This window comes from Bos indicus x Bos taurus, chromosome 2, assembly GCF_003369695.1.
Source record: "Bos indicus x Bos taurus breed Angus x Brahman F1 hybrid chromosome 2, Bos_hybrid_MaternalHap_v2.0, whole genome shotgun sequence".
In the NCBI taxonomy this organism is placed as follows: Eukaryota; Metazoa; Chordata; class Mammalia; order Artiodactyla; family Bovidae; genus Bos; species Bos indicus x Bos taurus.
This window is the reverse complement of record NC_040077.1, coordinates 44,319,315-44,347,103: the sequence shown is the minus strand read 5'-3', so window position 1 is coordinate 44,347,103 and position 27,789 is coordinate 44,319,315. Positions and strand designations below refer to the sequence as shown.

Genomic DNA, 27,789 nt, shown 5'->3' with positions numbered 1-27,789 from the left:
CTGAGGAGGGGGAGGGAAAGAATGAGCAAATTAGTTCTCTACTCAGAAGAATTGTTACAAAATACAAAAGAAAAAATCATGTGGAGTACATTTCATAAAATGTATGTACATTTTATGAAATGTACTCATAAATGTAAAATACATTTTGTTAAATAAGAACTGACAGAGCTGTCATGATCAAGAGAGAAATCCAGAGTGAGGGCAGGCCGCCTTTCTTATCAGCACCTGTGTGGAGGATCGCTGATGCGCGTATCACATCTGGCACCATGGCAGGACCCTAACGGAAGGAGGTGGCCGCTTTTCATAGACACAAGCTTCCCTCCTTAAATATCACAGTTGGTCCTGTAGATTCTGAGAGTATCAGCCTTTCCTTCTCAGCTGTCATTGCTTACGCACTGGAGAATATTTTCTAACAAGTCTGATTATGTCCCCTCACATGCATGATGGTTTGTGGATACTCTAACTGAAGCTTCCATTTCTGGCCATAAATCTACTCAAGTTATTTTTATTTTCATATTTTTTTTTAGTTCAACATAAATTTGAAAATTCACACTTAAAATTCATATGATAAAACATATCTCAAAGACTCCATTTCCCAAAAATAAACTTGCACGAGAGAAATCCCATGTACTGAATACCTGCTCTGGGCCAGGATGCATACCATGCACATATTTCTTTTCATTTCATCTTCAAAACAAGCATATATTATCAAAGGAAACTGTGAGGGATGGAGAGGTTCAACAGCTTGTCTAGGCCCCCAGGTCATAAAAGACAGTGCTAAAATCTGAATCCAGTTTTCCCTGGTGGCTCAGACAGTAAAGAATCTGCCTGCAATGCAGGAGACCTGGGTTCAATCCTTGGGTTGGGAAGATGCCCTGGAGAAGAGAATGGCAACCCACTCCAGTATTCTTGCCTGGAGAATTCCATGGACAGGGGAGCCTGGCAGGCTACAGTCCATGTAGTTGCAAAGAGTAGGACACAACTAACGGACTAACGCTTTCACTTTCACTGGTGTCTGACCCCCAAATTCAAGTGCTCTCCAGTGTGTTAAGCTACATTTAGTTTCTCTTCTACAACTCTTATTATAATTGTTATCCACCCAAGAAGATGCAAGGTAACTAAGTCTTTTCAGATCAGATCAGATCAGATCATTTTAGGTGATTACAAATGTATACCAGTTAAACTCGTTAAAACTTACATAGTCTTTTTAAAATAAACATGACAAGGATAAAAACCCTTCTTTATAAATGGATTTTAAGTACAGAGCTATGATATATCATCCCTCAAAACTGGATTTCTTGGATATTTAAGAGAACTTACATCACTCAGCTGCTTAGAATTGACTTGGGCTTGCATCAGAACAGGAGAGTCAGTAACTTGAGTGAATTTTGTCTTATCTGGATGGACTTTGTAGGTGTGCTGTGGGAGAAAAGAAATCAGGTTTAGTGTAGTATCACTTGTCAAAATCTGAGCTGGCCTATAGGCTAAGCTGGCATATCCCCATCCCCCGAAAGAAAAGAAACTTGTAGGAAATAAAACACATTTTTTTCTAGTTAGACTGTAGTTCTTTTTTTGAGGGATGCTCTTACATATATATAGGAAACTGTCCCATGTCTTCAGATTCCTGATTACTTTTCTTTGGGAAAATGAGCTAGATTTAACACTTGAGTCGTATGGGTGACCACAGGGAAAATAGTGTATCTATTAAAAAATAAATTGTGTTTCTTACAGTCTCCTGCTAACATTTGTTTGCAGAAGTGTCAAATTTGTAAAAATATCTTGACCACTAGATACTGTGGAGGTTGGTAATGCTCATAGTATATACCACAGACTTACATCTTTACATTGATCTAGTTTTTTGATCGCTTCATATTCTTGAGTTATAGTCTGGGGGAAGAAGCCTTTGCCTCTGTCCTCTTCATATTCTGCCTTGTAGTTTTTCTACAAGAAAAAGAAATCGGACATAAGGATGCAACCACTCTACTCATGCCCTGAAAATGTGCTATTTGGAAAGGCAAATAACTGCCTTAGAACGTACATCACTGTTCTGAGCTGAGACTCTCATGCAGTGTGTATGATACGGATCCTCGTAGCTGCCTACATAATGTCCCAAAATATCCTTTAAGTAGGAATCTTTATATTTAGTCTGAAAGACAAAACATATATCATTTGTTTATTGGCAAAATGATGGGTCTTCGCTTTCACAGACGGAATGACTGGTGGGGGGTCTTACATCACTACTGAAGTTGTGCAGAACTGTATCAAGCTTAAATTTGGGTGTCTCGCAGTAATTTATGCTCTTTGCCTTCGTCTTTTCATAGTTTTCCTTGTATAGTTTCTGTTAAAGGAAAGAAAAAAATCAATTAAAGTAGGTTCCTATCACCCCCATGCTGATGATTATTGCACTTGTATTTTCCAACACTAAACAAAGGAAGAAGAAAAAAAGATTTTACCTGTCAACTGTCTTAAAACTAACAATCACACCTTGGGGTGTCGTGAATGATTTAAACCTTTTCTATTAGCAATTATTATAAAGCCTAAATGTTTAATATTCTCCAAAAAATTAAGAAACCAATATATTGCCTCAGACCAAACCCTTAGTTGCAGAGGTGCTTGAGTATTTCTGACTTACTGCCTTTTCTACCTGTCAACTGACATACTCTTTCTTCACTAATGATGCCCTGAGAAACAGGAACATTCTGAGTGACAGTAAATTTTTCATTTTTTAAAAAACAAACCCTTCATGGAAAAAGCTTGCACACAGGGAAGTATACACTCTTCCTCCTTCTACCAAGGAAAAGTTCCTTATTATATGAACAGACTGTGTATCTTAAAAATAAGGTATATACAAACAGTCTACCAACCCTTCTCCTCTTCTAGACTTATCTTCAGCTCTAACCATTACTGGATTTTACAGTGCCCAACTGATAAAGCAGATCATTGTCATTTTAACTTTTTATTTTATCTTGGACTATAACCAATTAACAATGTTGTGATAATTTCAGGTGGACAGTAAAGGGAATCAGTCATACATACACATACTGGGGCTGTTCATTTTTAATATTTTTATATTGTTGTCTTTTTCAACAAAATGGATTTGAACTTGGGTTTTTATGTTCAATAAAGATGACCTTCATTCAGGAAACAGTGCTTTGCACTGATTTCCCAGTAGAGCTATTTGAACAGATTCATTTCTGTCCTCTCACCTGCCACATCACTCACCCCACCTCGTCAGTCACATGTACACATATCTATGGTGCTGATTTAACTCAAGGGACAAAGATAACTAACCCACACATAATCTCAAATGCTGGGAAACTTTACCTAATTAAAAGGGAAAAACTCAACTGACAGTATGTTCAGTCTCTTTATATACATAATCAAAGCGGCCTTGAGCTGTGTGTCTTCTAATGCCAGGCCAGTTTTCACTTATCTAGTGTATTTGAAAAGCAGTGGATTAGACAAGCTCTTAATATTCCACTATTAGAAATTCCTGTGAAGACTTAGGGAGCCATCTTTTCAGTTTTGCTGTCTGCAAATGATGGTTTCTGGAGTCAAAACCTGAGTAAAAAGTGGTGGAGGTTAGGGAGAGAAGTTGTGAAATTCAGGACATTTCCCTTCTGTCCAGCAGCAGGCTTGAAGAGCATAAGGGTAGGGCACCAAGCGGCTCCAGCTCCTAGTCTTCCCCTTTCAGTCTCCTTCTGCCGCCACCAGAATCACAACAAAACGTCTACAATGTACTTTTTGCCCACACAAAGGCACAGGCTCCTGGAGTTTCAAGGAAATGAGGATTTCCCTGCCCACTGAACTAGTCCACAGGCTCCCCAAATTGACACATATCATACTCAGAGACACTAATGCCTTCCTGTTAGACAGCTCCAGGGAAACTGCTACCCCATAACCTTCAAGTATTTGCAAAGTTCTATTTGCATTTAGTCATTGTAGAAGGAGAAAAATTTCATCCCTCTTGCAGCTCAGGTTAAAAAAACCCACTTTTGACAAGAATATACTTACATCACTCAGGGCATCTCCTGCCGCCTTCAGCTGCCTGAGCAGTGGGTTTTCTGAAGCAGGAAGTACATTATAATCTGCTTTTCCTTTATTCTTTTCATAGTCTTGTTTGTATTTTACCTGTGGGAGTGAAATAAAGTGATAAAGTAACGCTCTATGTTACTTTTGTTCTCCTTCTCTTTTACACGTATTATGACATCGCTCCAGGAATCAATTTTCTCTTCAGAAAACTGGCAGCTTGACATTTTGTAAACAAAATATTCATAGTAACTCATAACAGCAGTGGAGAAACTGCATACATTTTCAGGATATCTTTTCTTCCATCATTTATTCATTCAAAAGTATCCATAGGGCATTGATTATGCACCTGGTCCCGGGACAGATTCAAGAAACAGTAACACATGTTCCCTACCCTCAGAGAGGGAGGGAGGAAGGGAGGAGGGGAGGAGGGTGAGGGGAGGTGGGGGAGGGAGAGAGGGGGGAGAGAGAGAGGGAGGGAGGGAGAAATAATAGAAGAAAGATATACATCATAATAATGACAGTGCATCATGTCCTGGATACCTGCTGCTCCAGAACCCTCATTCAGCTCTTATCCTCCAGCTGCCTATCTGCCAACACATGTTTAAAGAAAAAGCTAGAAGCATCATCAATCTAGCCTTCTATGCCTCATCTGTGACTATGTGTGTGAGCACATGTATACTTAATGTAGGCATGGGAGGAGGAGGAAGGGGTAGGGGCTAGATATATGGTGACAGCCTCATCTTTTCTTCTGCCCTCCCTACTTTTCACCTTTAATTCCAGCTCCAACAGAAGCTTTAAGTAAGGGCACAAAAGCCCCCCTCAGGAGCATATCCAAAGGGAAGAAGAAAAAAAGAAACAGATCCTAACCTTGACCATGAGCACCAGTGCCATTTATTTCTTCAAGCAAAATAATTTTAGAATATAGACATGTTCTGGAATTCCTAGATAATCTGCCAATATTTAAGAACCTCAGAAAACAATTGGCTCAGTCTTCAAAGGTGGGAGATACACAACTGAAACACAGATGTACCACCCCTACAGCCCACGCTGGGGACTCACAGAGGATGTTCTTCAGAAGTGGAGGATGTAGACAACCTCTTATAGAATTATCTATTTCCATGACCAATGGAAACAACTAGAAAGGAAATTCCACAGACCTATTATCCCTCTACCTGCATCTGGGATTCACAGCTTCCTCTCTTATTTCAGGGAAAGTCATCCCTTGCTCCTAAGCACCGGGTCCCTGCCCCTTTCTCCTACTCTAGGACAATGCTCCAGCCACTCTCCCTCCCCTCCTCAACATGATCTCATTTTCCCTCTACACTTGATTTTTCTTCTATCAGCCTAGAAACATGGCATTTTTGCCTCTTACCTAAAAAAATTCCCTCTTCACCTACTTATCCATTAGCTACTACCCCTTTCTCTTCTTTTTTCTCAGGAGTCAAGTACACTCATATTATTCTATTTCTCTCTTCTCATTCACTCACAAACCCTTTCTAAACACTCAACCAAAGTGCTCTTATTAAGTTCACCAGACACCATTCATTGATAAACCCACTTCAGAAACATTTGACACAATTACTCCCTCCCTTCCCCTTTCACCAGCTTCCCAAAACATCAATCACTCTTACCTAACTCTGCTTATACCCCATCTTACTGATGTCTTCACAAGGAAGCACTCCAGAATCCAATCCTTAGAGTTTTCTCTCTACACTTGCTCCCTTGATGGCCTCCAGTCTTATGACATTAAATATGATTCATATGCTACTGATGCCCAAATTTATACAAACTTTCCAGATATCTCCCCTGAAATGGCATACTCATATAATAAACTGCCTACTTGACATTTACATTTCTTAAAGGCATCTCAAAATTTACATGTCTGAAGTTGAGCTCATGTTTCCCCTCCAATAAGAAATTACCTATCCTTCCACCATCTTTCCTATCTTGACAAAGGGAAACCCTATCCATCTAGTTGCTTAGACCAAAACTTTTCTCATATCCCATATTCAACTCCTCAGCAAATCAGGTCAGCTCTAATTTTGAAATACTTCTCATCACTTTCCAGGCTACTCTCCTGGTCCAAAACATCACTGTCTTGCACCCGGATCCTGAAATAGTCTCCTAAGTGACATGATCTTCCTACTTTCACTCCTCCTGCAGAGCCAGGCTGCAAATCTGATTGGCTTTGAAGTTATTGCTCTTTCTAGTGCTTTAGAACACCTGTTACAGTTTGGTTGCTAAGTTGTGTCCGACACTTTGCAACGCTATGGGGCCCCTTGTAGCCCACCAGCCTCCTCTGTCCATGGATTTCCCAGGAAAGAATACTGGAGTGGGTTGCCATTTCCTCCTCCAGGGGATATTCCCAACCCAGGGGCTCTTCTCAACCCAGGGATCAAACCCATATCTCCTTCATTGCAGGCAGATTCTTTACCTGTGAGCCACCAGGGAAGCCCCCTTTAGAATGCCTAGGAGTAGACTAGTTACCAGAGTCACTCTATAGACTATATGAGCAAATCCATGGATTCATGCATCTTGTCTGTGACCAGATTTTCACTAGTTAATAAGAAAATAGAAAAACAATGGTAGTTGCAAGTGTGAGAGTGAGTGTCTGTATTCAAAGAACGCTGCCAGTTACCTTTTCTTGAGAAGTTCTTTTGTCCTTTCTACTTCTGGGTATCAAAAGGTCCTTTAGTCTATGAAATGCTGAAGATGGTAGCTTAGTATTGTGAATTCTCCTACACGGCAATTTTTTTTAAAAAAATTGGTAGCCCTATTGTAATCCCCAAATATTTTCTTACTGTTCCCGTAAGAAACTTTTCCCCCCATTATGTACAAAAGCAAGAGTTGTAAGAAATTCCCCCACACTGAGACTATATCAAGATCAATGAGAAAATGTCCCCATACCTTGCTAGCTGCCACCCCAGCTTGTTTATTCACTTTGTACTCTGGGGTTTCGGTCTGCATGAAGTAGATCTGGTCTTTCATATGCTCAAAGTCTTCCTGGTATTTTTTCTGTAAGACATGAAATATGCTGGAGAACTGCTGTGGGAACAATTAGGCAAAAGTCTTATATGGGAGGACAGAGGCCACTTGGAGACATCACCCAAAGCCATGCTCCTCTTAGCTTCTGTGGGTCAGATTACAGTTATAGAATATGGTGCTATCACAAAAGCCATTAGCAGCTTAACAGAAACTTGGAGCAGTTATAATAGGTTGGAAGACAACCTCAAAGAAGGAGCTCTCAAAGGCCAGAGGCAGAGAACTTAAGAAAAAAGAAAAAGAGGTTTTTTATGTTTTCCAGGGAGGGGATCTGGGAAGAGATTAATCAGTTTCATAAATGTACCGCTCGAGTGCCCAGACACAGAACAAAAAGGGCCTCTTTCATCTGTACTCACCATGAAACCATATTGTTCCAATGAAAAATGAGGCAAGAGTAATGGAATCCAATCAAAACAATGCTTTGCAAAAGGAAGGAAAGATGGTGGAATTTCTTTCTAAATAGGGACCCTACACAGGTCTTGCCCCCAGAAAGAGTTGTCTGGATTGAAACGTTCTGGTACCATTTCAGGAGCAGCAAATGGCTAGACGTCATACAGGAAAGAATCAACCTCTCAACCCAAGGACATCCAGCTTGGATGGACATCCCTTCCTACTTACTGCGCTGATGTTATTAGAGTTCATTCTGGCGGTTGCAATTTCAAAGCAAGGTGTCTCACTCCATTTGCCTTTGACTTTATTTTCATAGTCTTCCTTGTATTTTTGCTAGGATGGAAAAAAAATAAAGAAAATAAGACAAGCAAAATCTGGAAATTGACAAATAAGGCAGCCAATTAGGTGGTAGTGGTCAGCTTTAAAAAATATCTTGACCAGGCCCTTCCTGGGTACTTAATAGATGTCTTCAAATCTTCTGGTATAGTGTTACTTATCTCACAAAAAAAGTTGGATGCAGGGGATAGAGGTATCAGTCTCCCCTTTGCTGAGTTTAAGGACTTAGTTCACAGAGAACTCACAGATGGTCCCTGGTGTTTGAGGGAAGAGAGAGTCAGAAGCATCTTCCTTCTGTAATTCATGATTATTGATATAATAAAATCACTCAACCCCAGATTTTCATGCCCGATGAACTTAGCCATTAATTTCTGAGCTTTACTGAAACTCCTAGTTATCCAGACAGCAACACTACAACAAAATTTGGCTTGTAGGCCAATGAATAAGACTTAACGAAATTTTAATGAGAACTGGCAAGCAATAAAAAAATTAAACTGCTATCCCATATTAACTCCCAAACACCACACTACCTGAATCCTATACTGTGAGGCTCCTTGGTGAGAGGAATTATATGTTCTTCATTTTTGTATCCTCAAAATCTAACACAAAATGCAGCATGCAGAAGTTACCTCACAAATGTTTGTTTGACTACACTAAATTGAACCTAGTCCATGATTTTTTGACTACTTTGGCTTGAATGTTCTTGAAATGGAATTAATCCAGCCAACCCCAAGTTTGGGACATGAGTCAGAGATGGGTTAGAGCAATTTCCCCACCTTGGCTGATAGAATGTGTCAACAGACATAACCAGTGGGTCTCAGGTGTTTGCATACCCCCGCCATACTCTTCAAAAAAAAAAAAAAGAAGAAAGTGGTTTTCTGGTATGCCTTTAAAGAACAAGTACCAAGGGTGAGAAAGATGCAGAGCCAGTGAATTTAAGTTTAAGGAAATCTAGCCCTCTCTCTAATGCCCTATATCCTTTCTTCTCAAAGGTTAACTTTCTAGATCCTAGTTTCTCCTTTCAGTTGCAGACCTAGCATCAGCTGGAAATTCCAACCTGAAATCTTGTATCTTTCTTATTGTGAGTCTAGAAGGAAGCAGAGAAGCTCAAGGACTTCAAGAAGCTCAGTGTTGCTCACAGAACTCCACCTGCAGGAGTCGTAGTGTGCATGGTGGACACAAACAGCCCTGCCTGCCTACACATCTCTACAGAAGGCACTGAGCCAGGAGGAGGTGCTGGCATGACTTGATGACTCTGGGCAAAGACATAGGTGAGAGAATGGATTCTGAAAGTTATGATACAGAAGGCTGGTAAACAGAATGGAACAGCAATATAACAATTCCAGATATGTGTTCATTATGTTAACATATGAACTGGAGGCTATAAGACCTGGTAAGACTGGGGTGAATAATTATCACCATGGTGGATAATCTGATGACCTTCATCCATAGCCCTCCTTCCCTTGGCTAATACTATTATTCCACAAAGCAACCCAGCCCTAGCAATGCTTTCAAAGTACTCAATAATGTCTCTGCATCCAATCGAATGTTGCAATCCAATAGGCATATATTGCAAGCCATCATGGTAAATTTTCTAGTAGCCATACTTTAAAGTATAAAAAAGGAACAGGTTGGAAATTAATTTTAATGACCAGCAAGGATCTACTTTATAGCACATGGAACTCTGCTTAATGTTATGTGGCAGCCTGAAGGGAGGAAAGTTTGGGGAAGAATGGAAACATGTATATGTATGGTTGAGTCCCTTTGCTGTCCACCTGAAATTGTCATAACATTGTTAATTGGCCATACTCCAATACAAAATAAAAAGTTTAATAAAAATATGTTATTTTACTTTATACAATAGATGCCCAATAGTATCAGTTCACAATAATCAATATAAAATAATTAGTGAACTATTTTACATTCCTTTTGTCACATTTCCTCAATAGGCACATGTGACTGGTAGCTGCTAAGAGTGCAGTCTAGACTAACCGGCAAGCCTACATTAGCAGAGAGATTGGTTATAGAGGAGTCCAAAATAGATTTTTAAAAATAATTTTTAAGTACTCACTCTGTATACTCAAATGAGGTAGAAGAATCCTGCATTAGTAAGATTTCTTTTAAAATATGCCTTTAATAAAAATGTAAAATAGATTTTTCTTTCTAAATGAATACTTGAAAGCAATTTTTTATTTTTCTTCCAAAAAAGAATTAAGTTATCCTTCTCTCCAATCTCATTTACAATATCAACACTTTCAAGAGGCCAACTCTTTGTCAATAGTTCGCTCTAAAGTTAATTTCTGCTTAGCCCTGCCTGGGCAAAATTTCAGGCTCATGGTATTCCTATCAGTGAAAATTTACTGTACTTACTAGATCTTTTATCCCAAATAGTCCTTGTTCACACCAGTAGGTAATCTACAATATCAGACACTAAAAAATATTGCTGAATAGACTTCATCATCCATAGTTTTCTTCCTTCTCCTTTACTAAAGACGTACCTTCCCCCAAAATACTTAAACAAGACAGAAATCTTGAGGTCCAACCAAAACTCAAGCAGAACAAACTAACAGTCAACTCCACAAAGGGCAAAGGAAAGTATTTAAAAGCAGTAGTATCCCAAGAGAAAGTGGCCTGATTTGGTCCAAATTAAAATAGGAATTTAGCATGGATCTATTCATCAGTTGAACATCTGTCTCTCTGCATTCCCTGTCAGGGCTGCATTCCTCAGAGCTAGTTTACCAGACTAAATATAGACAGACTAAGCTGTCTGCCAGGCCTAGGAAATTATGAGGTGCACTGCTCAGGGCTGTCTAACCAAGCTGCCTATGAGAGACCACTTGTACATTGTTATTTTCTCCAAGTCTGATTCTGAGCATAATACTCTACAGGGTCTGCGCTGAATTAAAACAATCAGAGTCTTTGTGGAAATCTGCGGTTACTTGGTTACTGTTAGTATTCTTCTCATAAGTCAGAATGTCAAAGGACATCAGGATGTGGATTCTGTTCTCAAAACACACTTTCCCATTTATCAATCACTGAGTCATCCAGCTGACCAAGCATTTATTAACATGGTTCCATGGTGTTAATGGATGTGTTGTAGAGTTTTCAGGGACATAGGCAAAATACTCCTAGTGTTTGTGTTGCGTTTTTAGGTTTATCTTAATTACTTTCTCTGATGGTTGGATTATTCAGTAGCAGTTTTCAAGGGAGACAGTGTCTCAGCCTTATTTACTTACCTTGCTCACTTGATTGGTTACTTTCTTGGCAAATTCTATATCTGGAGGATCTGGCAGAGATGTGAATTGAGTTTGCTGTTCAGCAAGACCTTTTTTGTAGGCAATCTGACAAAATAAAAGACAGGAATGCTCATGAATCTATTTCCCACATTCCATTTACTGGCATTAAAAAAAAATACTGTTTTCCCCTTTATTTGAAGTCTTACATTTGAGTGCACCATAATTTATCCTTTTGGATGTTAGAGGCCCTTACTCTCAGCTTTACTGGTGATTTCAATTTCTTTGCATCTTCCTTCTCTAAGACTATTGGCCTTAGTTCCATCCCCTTCCATTCGTTTCCACACCATGATTTACAACTAATATTCTCTTAACCAGCATCCTCAACTCCTTGTTGACAACAGCATTCTCTTGTCTTTACATCACACCTGCTCACAAACTCTCCACGCTCTGGATCAAGTCAACCACACACCCTGGCTGTCCTTAATATCCAGGATACTGAGTGCTGCTGAGGAAAATCACACAACTCTATGGATTCCGTCAGGATAGCACCATGCGGCTGCTGCTTAGTTGCTCAATCATGTCCGACTCTTTGCGACCCCATGGACCACAGCCTGCCAGGCTCCTCTGTCCATGGGGATTCTCCAGGCAAGAATACTAGAGTGGGTTGCCATGCCATCCATCAGATAAGCAGGGTTAAAAAGGACACCAGAAGAAGGTGCAGAGGTGGGAGAAACAGCCTCTTGAACCCAAACCATTAGCTTGAAACTTCTGTGTCTGCTCCATGGTGCGTCCTGTGAACAGCAACTTGCTTGGCGCTCCGTGCCGAGTACTGTACGTTTACGGCACCCAATTGCCACTTTGCCTTTACTGAAGCTTGAACATCCCATTTTGTGCCTCTGGTCAGTCGCTGCTCCCAGTGGCTCATCTAAAACCCCAACAGCTTCCAACCAACTCCATACTCCTCTCAGCTTCCTGTTTCATAAAGACAGGCTGTACACTTCTGTCTTTCCTATCCCTGCTTCCTTCATCGGCTGCATGGTTTGGAGGGAACACCCCTGGCAGAGCTCAAGTCCTGCACTCAGGGTGCTGCTCCCTTTGATAGCCCTGAATTTTCCCTCTCTCAGTTACCCTTTTTTTGGTTACAGCTTCAACAGCTCTCTTACCACGTCTATTCATTATGCATCCCTTTGGCTCCTGCTCTTTTTTTTTTCTCCCTTCACTACTGACTCCTCTTTTTCTTCCACCAGTCTTGACCCCTACTTCCAACAATAAGAACTATTCACTGATCCCCAGACACATGAAGTCCTTTCACTGAACCTCAGACATGCTGTTCCCTTTCCCTGGAAGCCCCAACTCCACCCTCTCCCCATCTGCCTGCCAACTGCTACTCATTCTCCACATCCCAAGACAGGTACAATTTCCCCTCTTGAGTCTTTGTCTTGATGACCTTCTCCTGGAATCTCACTCCACTACCCTTACCTCCTTTAAAAAAAAAAAAAAAATCAGATGACAAATCAGATGACACTGTACCTGGTTTACATGTCTGTGAGCTCATGCCAGTGAAGTCTGGCATGGCAGAAAACACCCCTCTCATTTGGGAACCCTCTTCCCTGCCGAGTACCTGACTGGAGCAAGGGTTCAATAATTGACTTCTGAGTGTGTCAGAATTGACACACTGAGGCCATCGGGGGAGGTTGGAAAAGGAGAATTTTCCTCCCAATTCTTCTACTACTCAGCCGTGAGACTTCTATAAGTGATTTCTCCTTCCATGTGGCTGTATCTTTTTTTTATAAAGAGGTCGTTTATTTCCAAAGTCACAATCATCTTCATACTTTAACCAAGTCTGTGTGTGCTTAGTCACTAAGTTGTGTCCAACTCTTTGAGACCCCATGGGCTGTAGCCTGCCAGGTTCCTCTGTCCATGGGATTTTTTTAGGCAAGAATACTGGAGTGGGTTGCCCTTTCCTTCTCCAGGGGTCCTTCATGGCCCAGGGATGAAACCCGTGTCTCCTGCATAGCAGGTGAATTATTTACCCATTGAGCCATAATCTAACTATATCTTATTCTAATAATATCTACTTAATGCCTATTAGAAATGCTTTCACAAATTAAATCAATTGGGGCACAAAAGACAGATTTTAAAGTATTTTTGTATTATTAATAATTCCATGGCTTACTTTCTTTTAAATAAGGGAAGACTTACTTTAGGTATAGGGCAACCTGTATTTTCTGTGACTGGCTAAGCCCTTAAGGAGGAAGCAACATTCTACTAGGAGGAATGCTTATTAAGTATGACAGCCTGTCAAGAGTTTTCTGAGAATTCAGATCTAGAAGTCCTAGTTTCTCAAGAACCTTTGCTCAGAATTCTGTCTAGTTAGAATTCAGTACTCTGGATCAACTTAAAGACTCTTGGTTTTTGCAAAGTATTTTGTCGCTACTTAGTTGGGTTAGGAGGGACAAAAGGAGAGGGAATCTCTGAAACCAAACCCTTAGCTCAAAATCCACAAGCTTAGCCAGTGGCATGTTCGGTGGACAACAGCTTGCTTGGGGCTCTGTGCCTAATAATTGTAGATGTCCGTGGTGCTGACAGCAGTATTAATAGGCATGCTGGTAACCTAATACTTGGTCTAGCACAAAAATAAAAGCCATAAGTCAACTGCCAAGTCTTTCTGAGGCAAGAAAAAGAAGACTCTACTTCATTATTATATGTCCCTCTTTATTATGTCCTCTATTGAGGTATATTAAAAAAAATGCAGTCAACTCTGATTGTTCAAAGGCCATAGCACTAGGGTGGCATGGAGGTGACCCTTCATCTCTCCTTTTTATGGGTAAGAGGAGACATCTGGTGATTAAATGCCTTCTTGGAAACCTCTCCCTAGGTTTACATGACATAGTATTTCCAGGTTCCCCTTCAACTTCTCTGGTCATTGGTTCTGTCTTCTCCTGGCCCCTACCCAGGTGTCCTAAGAGTAGGTATCCTCCAGAACTCTGCCCTTGGCCATCCGCCGTTTGCCTCCTTCATATATTCTCATGTCTGAAGTTGTCACATTTTAAAAATTATTTGACTCTCAAATATTAATCTCTTGTACTGATCTCACACCTGTGCAAATGCCTTGACCTGAATGTTTCTTCCATTATATCGACTCTATTTCTTTTTTCACTAAAGTATTGTTATCACCTGTACCCCTGTTCGCCTAGACTACCAGGACTTTGTCACAAACTCATGGATATTTCCTTTCTCACCTTTGTCTCCAATATCTAAATGTCATTAACACTTTAAAACATTTATTAACATCAGATTCCTTTCTTCCTCTCCTTTGTCTCCATCATCCCGATTTGTCTATATTACTAAAATAGTATTCTATAAATCATGATGTTTTCTAGTCTCAATCTACCATATGGTCCATCAAAATTTCTTCAGATTCTACTTTTATCATGTTATTTTTCTCACCAAAATCTTATGATATGGTAGGCAATGAGAGACATCATATCAAAGTTATTTTGTCTGATTTTCAAGGTCCTGCTACCTGTTTCTTACAAGTGCCTGCCTAACTCAGCACCCAGAGCATTCATTTTTCTTTTTTTAAATTATTTTAATCAAAGTATAGTTGATTTACAATGTTGTGCCAAATTCTGCTGTATAGCAAAGTTACCCAGTTATGCACATATATACATTCTTTTCCATTATGGTTTATCACAAGAAGCATTCAATCTCTTTGTCCCCTAAAACTCCAGACTCACATCATGTATGTCCCTTTGTCCAGCACTCTCTCTCCACAAAATGCCTTTAATGTTCATCACTACTTATTCCCTCTGGATCTCCACTTCCACACAGCTTTCTCTCATTAGTCACATATTCCTGTCTTAGCAAATACCACACTGTAGAGCTTGTGGGTTTTTAAAAAACTTTTCTCTTGTTGTTAGTATATATCACTTTCATCTTACCAGCCTGATTTTAAATTCTCAGGAGAAAGGATGAAAATTTCTTGTGGTACTTTTTCATCCTGGCAGGTATGCATGCATAATGGTCTTCTAATTAAAAAATTATTGATCATTTGATAAAGGCCACACAACAACATTGTTTATTTATGAGATACAAAGCCAAAAAGCTCATCTTAAGAGAAGCAGAAGGTCCCCACACATTAAAACTGATTTTTACTAATGGCTTTAAAATTTTGTTATGCTTATTTTCTAGCTTACCCTATAGAAGGATAGGATTATATCTGTTATATTTCCATCAGTTATATGAAAACTAGGATAGAAATATGCCTATTAAACTTAGTTGATATCAAGTGATAGGAACTAAAAAAATAGACCTCAAAAGTTGGAGATACCTTCAAATGAGTATGTATAACTCATATTCATATGTGTAACTGGACAAGATGGGTATAATCAGGACAAGATGGGATCCTAAGATGCACTGGAAGTAAATCCTGATGAGTCTCAAAATGCCAAGTGACTTAAGTCCATATTGAATGTAAGAGCTTCAGGGTCTATTGAATATAAGAGAATAAAAGTCTCATTCTATAATACAGTTTCCCTGAAGACTAGAGCAGTCTTATTTTCAATATGGCCTCTAGCAGATCAAGGGATCAAGAAATAAAGTACCTCAAAACAAGGGCTAGCCAAAACAAGGCTGAGGTTGGGGTCTCTGCTGCTGCTTTCAACACTAAGGATTCTATTACTCCTTTTTAAGTTCCTCTAATAAAGTTTTCAAGGTCTAGGATACTAAAATTCTGGCCAGTAGTGCTGCTGATTTTTTTTTTTAAACTAACTCTAAAATATCCCCTACATATGCTCTATGGGAGGCGCTGTTTGTGAAATAACCACACTAAGATGTTTGGACAAGTATGTAGTCAGATCCCCCTGCAGAAGAAGGGGACTACCACAGTTCAGACTTACACTTAAGACAGCAAATCAAAATCCTTCATAACATTGTTCACTCAATACTTTCCGAAGTGGCTATAATCCCCAAAAGTTTTTTTTAAATGCCACTCTATTGTCACAGAGAAACTTAACTCCAGCCAAGGTGATGGAAGGACACATGTTCTAGTGGAAAGAACTTTGGTCTTGGGATCACAAGACAAGGCTTTTGATCTGAGCTCTGCCACAGACTACTAATGTGACCTTAGACTCAGCTTCCTCACCAGTAAGAGGAGAGCATGAGACTAAATAATATCTAATATAAATTATAAAATCTAGTTTAAATTAGGCTTCATGAATTATAATTTGAAATATATTCCTCTGCAATAGTAGCATTTAATCCTTTCTTTTAAAGATTTTTTTTGATGTGGACTATTTTTTAAAAGTCTTTTTGGAATTCATTACAATATTGATTCTGTTTTATGTTTTGGGGTTTTTTTTTTTGTTGGCCATGAGGCATGCAGGATCTTAGCTCCCTGACCAGAGACTGAACCTGTACCCCTTGCATTGGAAGACAAAGTCTTAACCACTGGACTGCCAAGGAAGTTCCAATAGCATTTAGTCTTTTTAAACGAAGAGTTGCAATGAACTTTGGGCTAGAAGAAGTGTGTCCTAATTCAAGGTGTCCTGATTGCACACTCTCAAATGTGAGCACTGCACTGCACTTACGTCACTGAGAGCTTTCTGGGCTTGCGCGACCCTCCTCAGCTCCGGGCTATCATTATACGGATAAAACATAGTTTTGTCAGCTTCCCAGTCTTCAGTGTATAGTTTCTAAATCAGAGAAGAGTGAAAGTTACGAGAATGTGAGAACACACTGACTTGACATATATACTTCTGAATTCATCCATCAGTGGCATATAGAACCCGGGGCAAAGGGAGAGCAAAGGTAAGTGGAATCCACAGATCCCATTCCATCTAAGTCATGTTTATCAATAGCTTACCTGGCTTGTTCTGACGCATCTTATTTACTGCAGAGCAGATGTGTCTCATTGTGTTTCATCTTTGACTTTACCTGCCTTCTGCAACTAGTACTAAGGAAAGTGTAAGGAGCCAGGAAGCACTTAGCATAATTTTTGTGTTTAAACCTTTAATAAACCTTTAATACAAGTGAGAAAATTAAACCTTTAATAAGAGTGACAGCCAGGCATGTCCAACGTATAGTGCGGGCTGTATACTTTGTGGGTCTTTGTGGGTCTCAGAACTGGTTTTCAGGTGCATCTTTTTTTTTTTTTTTTTGAATGTGGACAATTTTTTTTAAGTCTCTATTGAATTTGTTACAATATTGCTTCTATTTTATGTTTTTGGTTTTTTGGCCATGAGACACATGGGATCTTAACTCCCCAATCAGGGATCGAACCCTCACCTGCTGCATTGGAAGGCGAAGTCTTAACCACAGGACTGCCAGGGAAGCCCCCTCTCCCCTCAGGCACATCTTTGTTTTCCCCATGCACTCTTCCCCAGTTGTTCAGACCCTCTCCTCCATTAGGCCCAGGAACATTTCTCTCAGTTCCTCTTAGCCAGCCTGATCCCTGCAGCCCCACATGCCTCAAGGCTACTCACAAAATGGCTGGGGGACCATATTTTAGATTAGGCAGAGTTTGCAGGTACCCCTCTGTGTGATGCGGTGGGAGAACACAAGAAGACAAGTAGCAACTGAGCAGAGGCCCCTACCTTACTGAACATAGCTGTGTTCTTGATGGCCTGGACAAGTTCAGGGGCATCAGGAGGAAGCAGGTACTTATCCTTGGTGTCTTCCCAGTTCTGCTTGTATAAAACCTGCACAGAAAGAGCACAGAACCTGTGGCTTGATGTCTCCCCCAAAGGCATGAGGGTTTAGGGCACAAAGGAGAAGAGTCACCCACACTCAGGTTGTCCTCACGTGAAGGCTGAAGTGTGCTGAAGTGACACCAGCATCAATTATGGAAATGTTGACCAGGTCGACATCCCATGATACTTTCCCTGCATTAGTAAGCTTTCACTTGAAAAGTCTAATTTGGTCAATTGAATCATGATTCTGATTCTCTACAGATTCTTTTCAAAGGTTGAAACCTGTCAATCATTGGCTGAACTTGGATGGTAGATGTGTTTGACTTAGATGGTATTTTTAAAATATTTTTAATTAATTGCTTACATTTGAAGTTTGGAGATTTCTCATTAAAAATTCACCTCCCAACTTCTTAAAAAGAAAAAAAAAAGACTCTGGAGACACTGGAACTGAATTCTGTAGCTGGAGCTGAGGTCCTGGGCTTTTCAACCCCCATAGCTTTGATGGTCCACTTCAGTCACTGGTACAGACTGCCTGACATGTGTGGCTGTTAGACCCCACCATGCCTGTGGGCTCGCGTTGGAACTGATGAGCAGGATCTGGCCTGTTCAGTTTTCTCCTCCAAGGCCAGGCAGTTATAATGCACATGCTACCTGGGATTCCAGCCATCCATACCACAACCTTGTTACCTTACTGACTTGCTGCGACACTTTCTTTGCATGTTCAATGTCCTTTGCTTTTTCGTCGACGTGACAAATAGTTTTAGCAACATCGCCATCCACTCGATACTTAACCTGCCAAAATAATGCACAATTAGAACCCATGACAGGCATGAATATATGAATATATTTTAAAATATCTTATAATAAAGAACATTGACCCAATCACTCTACGTCTGCATCCAAAGTCAAGTTTCTGCCTTTTAGGTAGAAGGCTGTGAACTCCAACTATCCATAGAGCACCTGTGTTCACTGATTGTCTGTTTTCCCACCCAAATTTCAGCCTCCCTGTGCACCAGAATGGATAGTCTCAGTGAGTTTGAATTCCCATCTCATACTACCTTTAAGCCAAGCTTTTAGAAGTCTCTTTAGGTTCACATTTAGAGCAACATAATCTATGTCCAATGCTTCTTGTATATTTTTAGACTGGCTCACAGTCATTTGACCCCTTATTCTCTCTACACCTATTTAAAGCCCTCCGGGAGTTGGTGATGGACAGGGAGGCCTGGCGTGCTGCGATTCATGGGGTCGCAAAGAGTCGGACACGACTGAGCGACTGAACTGAACTGAACTGATTCCCAGTGGTAGGGACATTTCTGAAATGACTCTCTCCTCTATTTTAGCAATGCGGCCCACCTCACTGAGTTGATCTTGAACTTTCTTGATTCTGCGAAGTTCTGGGGTATCGGTTGTGATGGCGTATGGCTTCCCTTTTGCTTTCTCATAGTTCTCCTTGTATTTATTCTAAAAAAGACATCAGATTATTAGCCTAAAGCATGACAACACAGCAGCAGAAATTACAGACAATACATACATCCTGTCTTATTTTTTTAATCCTTCAAGTTATAACAATTATCAGTTATAACAGCTTTGTTTTTGTCCCCTACTCTGATTCTCAACAGAAACTAAAATAGATATATTAATTGCTCTTCCCAAGCATGGCTGAATACTGAGAGTAGAAATTTTACTATAAACTATTGTCTTGGAAATGCCCTCAAATGGTTCTTTCAATATTTTTATTGTCTGAATTCACACATGAAAAGCTGGAACCTCAATAATTTTAGGAAATATAGAAATTTAGACAAGTCTAAAAAGATTTGATTGCTAATACAATGAAAAAACATTCAGTTCAGAAGTTGCAGCTAAATCTCAGTGATTTGGATAACTGAGACACCATCTGAATTAATGGGAAGTATAAATTATGAAGAATTTTGAGAAGGAATGAAATTTTATTATTTCTGCTAAATATATGAGTTCTTGCTTTAACAGTAATATGCATAATTTATCATTATTAATACTTCAAAAAGACTCTTGAGTGGAATAGTCAACAATCTAAATTATACTACTGACTTCATTTCTAACCACTTTAAAAATATTACAAACCTTTGCCAACATTTTGTTCAGACTATCAGAAATTCTAGGATATTACTGTTTGAATTAATGAGGTGTTTATGGCAATAAATTGACAATAAATTTTTCTATCTTTGATGAATACTGCAGTGATAAAAGAGGTAAGATAATTTTGTTTTTAAAAATCTTGGTCTTAGAAAACCTAAATTCTGAATGATTCAAGACTCTGAAGTAGAAATTTACCAAACAGTCCCTAGTAGTTAACACTCGACCAGAAATGAATACTTATTGGCCAACCGCAACATGATGCTTTTGACATAAGCATTAATCCTATATAACCTGATGCTCCCCAAGTACTTTTCATCTTTTTTTAAGCCTCCAGAAGATGTGCAATCAGGCCACTTACTGAGACCTCAGTCTACCCTGGACAATCAACAAGTTAGCTCCATTTAAAGGGTTTAAACCTGCTGCCAGTCAGTGTAACTTATAGAATTGGACATGGAAATTTAAAGACAGGCATCTTCAAGAGCAGTGATTCTCAGTGTGGGCTGCCCATTAGAACCTGGGAAGTTTTCAAAATCCTCTACAGGTCCCAAGGCTGCCTGGACAAATAAACTAGCACAACCTGGGCATCAGTAGTCTTAGAGCTCATAGAATCTTAGGGAAATTCGATGTGCAGCCAGTTAAAATACTTCTGTTTCAGGTTACAGAACACTCTGATCCTCAATTTCAGGTAAGTTTTCTTAGCCTGATCTTGGTTTTTTAATATCTTTTAGAAAGATCACATTTTAAGATCTTTTTAAAAGATCACATTCTTTTTCCCTCTATACCTCCTAGAGACACTGTTAGCTAGTCTATTAGAGAGGCATCATGCTCAGACATAGCATAAATAAATGCTATTTAGTTTATGTGAACTGATTTCAACTAAATCTATATCTAACTCTATAAATCTGTAACTCTGATTTCATTGTTCTAGACGGGCAAACAAATCGTGATTAAACACCAATAAATTCTTTACAATTGGCCTTACGCTTACTTTGCGAGGATAATTTCAATAAGGATGCTTTCCCTGAAGCTGGCTGCAATGGTGCAAGTAAATTACGTGAAAGCAGAATTCAAGAGTTTTGAGACATTATATTTCTGTAAAATAAGTTTTGTCTCATACAATGTTGAGAAACAAAGTCCAGCCAGCATCCAAAACACAGTTGGTTGAGACCAGTAATTTCTCAGCAGTAAAACCACATAAGTAGAAGTTTTTTGAAACTTACTGTGCTAAAGAGATTCTGCATTTTCTGACTGTGTGCAATGTAGGGGGTCATGAACTTTGAAGGGTCCACCTTCTTTCGAATAACCCTCTTCCTCTCCACCGGCTTTTCAGGTACTGGCTGTGCCAGGGCCGGTCTGGAGGTTTCTGATTGCTCATAGTCAGATGTCCTTGTTGTCGTAGTTTCATAGAATCTTGTTCTTGTCTGAAAATTTGGCATGAAGTTGTATCAAAATTTGACAATGTTATGAAAGTAAAAACTGTAATACTATGATCTTGATATACGTTATTCTAACTTCAAGTCAGATCGATATTCCTGGTGTTATTAATACTTCACATCTAAAACAGGCCAAAGCAGGAAATCACATGCCATATCCACATGAAGGCACATTATGTTACATAAGTCTGAATGCTGACTGTGTCAGATTGCCTGGAACAAAAAAGTTACTTCTTACCTACTTGCAACATTGCCTTAAAACTCCATTTGCCTAAAGGAACACTTGAAGATAGGATAAAAATAAAACAAAAATATTCTCAATCATTTAAAAATCTTCTTAAACTGCATGGTAAAGTGAAAGCAAACCGGGATCAGGGAACAAAATAAATGAAGGCAAACAAAGCTCGAATCTTTATTTTAATATTAACTTTTAAATGATTCTAAGAAAAAGTTGCTTGTTCTTCAGGTGTTTATTCCGTTACATGAGACAAAGAATGATGAATTTGAAAAAATGAATCACATCAATAATACAAGTGATTACCATTCTCTTGGCTTAGTTAATTAAAGTGAACTAGAGTGCCATTTACACTAATAAATGCCTACGTGAACATGAATGATGATGACAACATAATGGGGTAGTTAGCTTCACAACAGTATGTGGTAGGTGGGAAACTGCTGCTTATTACAATAGACTTTATAGTGGAAGAAACCAAGGTCCAAAGTTTGGGTCTAATCCAAAGTTAAAAAATGTGTAAGAAAAGTAGATAAGCAGTTAAATTTTCAATGCATCTCAGAGTAAAATTTCCTTCCCAGCTTATATCATCTGTACTAAAGGAAGAGTTCCAGCATCAATTAGGAAAAAGAGAAACCTAAATAATAAGGAAATTGTACATCTATGACACACAACCTGATTTGTGTCAGATCATTGCTAATAGATTGCTCTCCGCCCCTTACTACTGATGTATGGTTGATGGTGAGAAACTAACCAGTTTACAAAATCTACAGTTGTTAGTTTTTATGCAGGTTTCAGGGTTAGGCATCCATATCACCATGTGTCATGCTTAAAAGCAGCAGCTCCATGCAGAAAATTAAGCATGAGAGACATTTCAGCTTGAAAAAAGAAAAAGTCCCAGCTTAGAATATTTATGGAAATGACTTTCTCAGAATTCCTAATGTGCCAAACTCTAAGTAGCATTTTATCGTTATCATCAAGGAAAAAGGCTTGGAGGCTTCATTTCTTTTGAGCAGAGTTGGTGCCCAAGAAGTTATGACTCTACACAGTGAAACTGCTGGTCCCCACGCAAATCTCAAGTCCAAGGCCCCACCTTTGTTGCAGAGAGTGGTGATAGCCAATCGCATTATTCTAATAAACATCACCTACACCAAAAAATATCACCCAAGTAATGGAACCATCCCTAGCCATTTTGGATATATTGAATAGTAAAAACACGTAACATTCACATGTATACTGCTGGCTGCTGGGCACATAGGTGAGTGACCTCCAGATTCTCCCTTTTGCCAGCTTGGTGGCCCTGGGAGTCTGAGAAAGGAGAAAACCTTCTGCTTTATTGAGCATGCAGCCTGTTCAGATGTGGGCTGGATCTTACCTCCCCTGGCACCTCTTCATAGACTGTCTCCTCTGTGTAATACTAGAAATAGAGAACAAAGGTATCATTAGAACCAAAGCAGGAATCACCTCTGCTTTGCCTCAGTTAAACCACTTAGTTTATTTCATTAGTCCAGTTGGTTTTCAACATTGGTGGGAAGGAAGTAGATGGCGGGGGCTGTTCATATTTTGGGACCCATTTCAACTATGTGAAACATCAGAGTAGCCACAGTGAAAGCCATCAGATTGGACAAGGAGATGCAGGGTGATGAGAAAGGTATCTGAGGATGGCTATTTATCTGGTGAAGCTATTTTGCTTGAGAAATAAAATGTTTTCTTATGGTACTCTCAGAGTTTGCTGAGAATATAATAACAATATCTTGAGTGTGTGCACTGGGCAGAGAGGAACTGTGATAAAAAAACTCACTGTTTGCTGACAAAAAAAAAACCTCAGAAACCTCAGTGTAAATAAAATTTTAAAATATCATTCTCATGAAAATGATAGATCTGAAAGCATATACACATCTTAATTATCCCTATATCACCTGATGACTAAGTAGTAAGAGTTTCTTCTGGAGTTACGAATAGGTCCCTTCTGGTAACATGAAGGTCCTGAAAGGGGTGCTACAATGAGATTCCTCATCACAAAATGTGGGGAAGTTAGGCAGCAGTTTGCCACTGATAGTTCTGAGGTGCCTGCAGGCTGGATCTGAAATCAAATCTACTTTTGTACTACTTCTGACATCACTAGCAATAAATAGATGTGGATAAGAACTGGCTGACATTTTGTTTCAGATGCGTAAGGAGAGTGGAATCCTGCCCTTAGCATCACCCAGCTTTGCTGGATGAACAGAAGGAAAGAATGGTTTAGGCCAAGGCATACAGAAAAGGGATAAAATGAAACCACTTGGCTCATTTTCTCAGTTAACAAAACGAGTAACATTTTATGCTTCATTTTTTCTTGACCACCAAAACATATACTTGGGATGGAGGGAAAAAAAAAACATTGAAGGCAAAATTTCCCTCAGGGGCCTCCTTTCTTTTGCCCTTGGTTAAATGATCTCTCATCAGATTACTGAATTGTGGTCCATAGGCCACATGCTCTGTTTCACTTGCAATAAAATTAGCATAAAAGTTGCTTAATGTCTCCCACTCTTATGCTTCCTCTGCTCCTGTACTATTTTTTTTTTTTTTTGAAATCCAATTTTGTCTCTGTGTCCTTACACATAGCAACAGAAATCACGAGCTCTTACAGGACAGAGAATCTCTTTTATGTGCTATGTCTTCATCACATGGGAAATACCATTTGGACACTTTAGGGAATGCTATTTGATGCTGATCTACATGGAACCATTTTTTTCTGGCCACACAAAACAGCAGTGACTTGAAAAGTTTTCAACTAAAGTGAATGATTTACAACTATTTTGGATTTTCTTAGCATCCAAGTAAAAGCAGCTCTTTGGTAGCCTTCCAATTTTACCTTTGCTAAGCTCTCATCATTAGTAAATATGTCAGAAAAAAGCTTACAAAAAAAGGCAACATTATCCAAATGGTTGGCATTAACTTGTAAGCCAAATCTCACTTTTTTTTTTTAGATGTGTGCCACTAAATAGATAGTATGATAGAAAGAAAGGAAAAGGCAAAGATGTACTAAGTTTAAATTTGACTAGAGAATGACAGTACAACTTTATTCAGTTGTCCAAGAACCCCAGGAGAAATATCTTTATAGCTAGTTCTAGTTTTGTGAATTCCTCCCTACCTATTGCCTTAAATCTGCCACCAATCCATTCTCATGGCATCTTTTGAGGTCAGAGAGACCTTGGTTCAATTCTCTCTGGCAGAAAGTCTATTAGTTTATCACCTGCTGGTCCCAGAAACAGGGAACAATATGGCAAGGAAAAGATGCCTAAAAATAGCCTCCTCCATTTTTATGACACCTGGTTAAATCCTTCAAATCTAGTTCTAAGGGCAATTTCCAATGATCAGTTAACACCATTATTTTAAGGAAGACAAGGCATATTTAAGATGGAGGCTAAAAGGTATTCCTGGTATTACCATCATACAGAAGGCAATTTATAATTGTGTAAGTGCTTGACAATGATTATTCTGACCAGCAGGGATGTATGTAAAATGTGCCCAAGTGAAAATATTGCACACTGAAGAATCTGGCTTTTGGCATTTGAACCAGAGAGGTTGAATGTTACATTGAATGAAGGTCAGTCTGTTTTTCCCTTCATATCCTTCAATAATAAAAGCAATTTTCTTGATCTAAGTATAAACTGTCAAATAAAATAATATTCTAAAGATAGATTTTGGCATGTTCATTTGGAATTTGATTCTGGGTAACTTAAATTTCACTCTTACTAAAAAGCACAGATTTCAAAACTGCTTCTATGTATCTCGAGCACTTAAGAGATATTTTCACATGTTTAAATCATCATTGTTAATTGGTAATTGTTAAGGACTTACAGATTTCATTGGCAATATATTTACATGGATGGTAAAGGCAAGAAGTGGTAAAGAAAAACCACAATATAATAAAAACTAAAATAAAATAAATATAAAGCAACAACTTTATAAATCATGTCAGATATCTCAATAACCTTGAAGGAATTTTTCAAGATGCCCACTATGGTCTTTTGTTCTTTTTCAAAATTCAAATGCAAAAGCTAGTCTTGTTCCCTTGGGTAAATAGGATGGAGTTTGTGGGGAAGTATGGCTCCAACTGTCACTTGTGAGCCCCATGATTTCTACCTGTTTGTGTGTGTGCACATATACACATGTATAAACTCTTACATATACATATATCTCACATATATATATTTCTCTGAACGCTTAATCCATTTCACCCTAAACAGATAATTAGCTTGCTGAAACAAGGAGTAAGTAGCTCTTTTTCCCTCTGTGGCTGTGCAAACATTAAGAAATAGGATTCAGTTCTCAGAACTTTCTCTTCGTTTCCTCTGTTCCTTTGGCTACAGGGGCTGGGAAGTGGGGAAGAAGGTAGTTTCAGCAGACAGTTGAAAATCCATACTTTACCCCATACTTTTTTTTTTTGGTGAATTTAAAGAAAAGCAAAGATGGGTAACAGTGATACTTCTTTTCAGTTCTAATCCCACATAATTATAGTGAAACGGAACGTAAAATACTCCTTTTCTTATGCTTTAACGATGACTCTTTGTGAAGTTATAATAGACAATGTAGTTTTCAAACAATTAATTCACCCACACGGCTTTGACTATCGCCACATAAATACACTTGTCAGACTCAGAAGTTTTAAAAATCTTACCTCCACCACCTCCTCATATTCTTCGTCATCTGCCATTTTCCCAGAGTAGTAGTGGCACCTACAAACTTCATATTCCAGACAAACGAAAATCCATTAGAATCTACCCCCAGGTCTGAAATCACGTTATAATATTATAAAAACAGAATTAGAGGCTAATCTGTTCTATATACTCATGTATTTTTGCAGGCTAAGTGAGAGGAGATATGTAAATTCTGGTCTAAAAAAACAGGCTTCCAATTTCTCAATTCCCTCTGGAATGTGTTTCGTATTGCTACTTCTAGCTATATGATCCGTCTAGTTCAAGTTGTAAAATGAAGCTGAGGTGACAGAATGAGAGGGTTTGGAGTCAAAGGAACAGAGTATTTACGTTTCCAAATACTTGGAGGGAAAAAAAAAAAATTTCAAGCAAAATTTCAGGGAAAAATTTTAGGGAAAGTTCAACTTGGCTTTCAGAAAAAAGCTGGAGTTCTTCCTGGTAGCGCCAAAATTCTAAGAGGGCTGCCTTTGGTCTCCATCCTGTTACACGACATTGTATGCAATAGAGCCTATGCTTCAAATTAGAACACATAAAAATAAATCTGTCAACGGACTTGAAAAGAAAAAATAGAAACCTCAAGGCAACGGGGTTATTTTCTTCTCAAACACCATTGGCTTGTACGGATTTTTCCTCTTTCGTTTCTGTAGCTCTGATCAAACCTGAAAAACAGCAAATGGTTAAAGCATTGACTGAAGTTCATTCGAGATGTGGGTCTTGGGCCCAAGTTGCTAATTCAGGAACCAGCAAAGGGATCTCCCAAGGCCTTCTTTGACGCCAGAGAGGACTCTCTCTCTCTGGGTAAAAGTAGATGATGTTTTGAAGCAGCTGTCCCTTCGCCCAAAGATATTTGCTTGTAAACCAATACCCCAGCTGTGGCTGGTTTTGTTAAGCTAGCAAAACTGCCGCTCCTTCTGAGTCAAATGAAGTCCGGTAGAACCAGATAAATATAGGAACGAAGGACATAGATCTTTTTTCATACTAATATATTTAGAAAAAAGGAAAAACAAAGGCAAAAACATAAAAAAAAAATTCATTAGACAAGATAGCCAACTGGGTCAAGCAGGAAGTTGGTTAGTATAGGATTTAATCACACACTACATGTCAGGTATAAGCAAGACCTGAGCTGGGTCACAGGGTTATAGACTTTCCTAGTCAGGTTCGCATCACTCATTTCCCCAGTTAAGACCCAGAGTTTGGAAAATACCTCAAGGGAAGTTGTAAAACTTCTCCTAAAAGAATATTACAGAAAAAAAAAGCCATAAATTGGCCTTACCTTCAATCTACCAAATAAATTTCCTCAGCAGCAAAGCCTCTCCCAACTCTCCCCTCCTGACAACCCCAGACAAGAGCTGGTGTGGAACATGGGCTCCGAATTATCATGTGGCTGGAGCAGCCAATCAGATCCCAAGTCGCTCAAATTTCAGAAGCTAAATATACTAAGTGATCTTCTGAAAACCACCTGTTCATCAATTCCACTAAAGGATAAAGGGTAACAAATTGCTTGCATAGAAGTATTCAAATGTAATGGAATTTTACCTAACTTCCAGCATATGGGGTTCAAATTGAGATTTAATCTCTCAT

General features: G+C 39.1%; 1 protein-coding gene across 29 annotated transcripts in view; it reads right to left on the bottom strand.

Annotated features, from left to right (window-relative positions):
• NEB (nebulin) overlaps positions 1 to 27,586 on the bottom strand; it is a 219,241-nt gene extending 191,655 nt beyond the window's left edge. For all 29 annotated transcript variants that reach the window (XM_027560957.1, XM_027560980.1, XM_027560767.1 and 26 more), the window contains exons 1-17: positions 27,482 to 27,586; positions 26,783 to 26,867; positions 26,172 to 26,236; positions 22,884 to 22,925; positions 21,064 to 21,264; positions 19,082 to 19,189; positions 18,416 to 18,520; positions 17,633 to 17,737; positions 16,628 to 16,732; positions 11,037 to 11,141; positions 7,693 to 7,797; positions 6,940 to 7,047; positions 4,015 to 4,131; positions 2,234 to 2,338; positions 2,039 to 2,146; positions 1,837 to 1,941; positions 1,321 to 1,419 (exon numbers count right to left, since the gene is read on the bottom strand). In XM_027560957.1, coding sequence (XP_027416758.1) covers positions 1,321 to 1,419; positions 1,837 to 1,941; positions 2,039 to 2,146; positions 2,234 to 2,338; positions 4,015 to 4,131; positions 6,940 to 7,047; positions 7,693 to 7,797; positions 11,037 to 11,141; positions 16,628 to 16,732; positions 17,633 to 17,737; positions 18,416 to 18,520; positions 19,082 to 19,189; positions 21,064 to 21,264; positions 22,884 to 22,925; positions 26,172 to 26,207 — 1,554 coding nt within the window. In that variant the 5' untranslated portion in view covers positions 26,208 to 26,236; positions 26,783 to 26,867; positions 27,482 to 27,586. The remainder of the gene's footprint in view (positions 1 to 1,320; positions 1,420 to 1,836; positions 1,942 to 2,038; positions 2,147 to 2,233; positions 2,339 to 4,014; positions 4,132 to 6,939; positions 7,048 to 7,692; positions 7,798 to 11,036; positions 11,142 to 16,627; positions 16,733 to 17,632; positions 17,738 to 18,415; positions 18,521 to 19,081; positions 19,190 to 21,063; positions 21,265 to 22,883; positions 22,926 to 26,171; positions 26,237 to 26,782; positions 26,868 to 27,481) is intronic.
• Between the last annotated feature and the right edge of the window lie 203 nt (positions 27,587 to 27,789).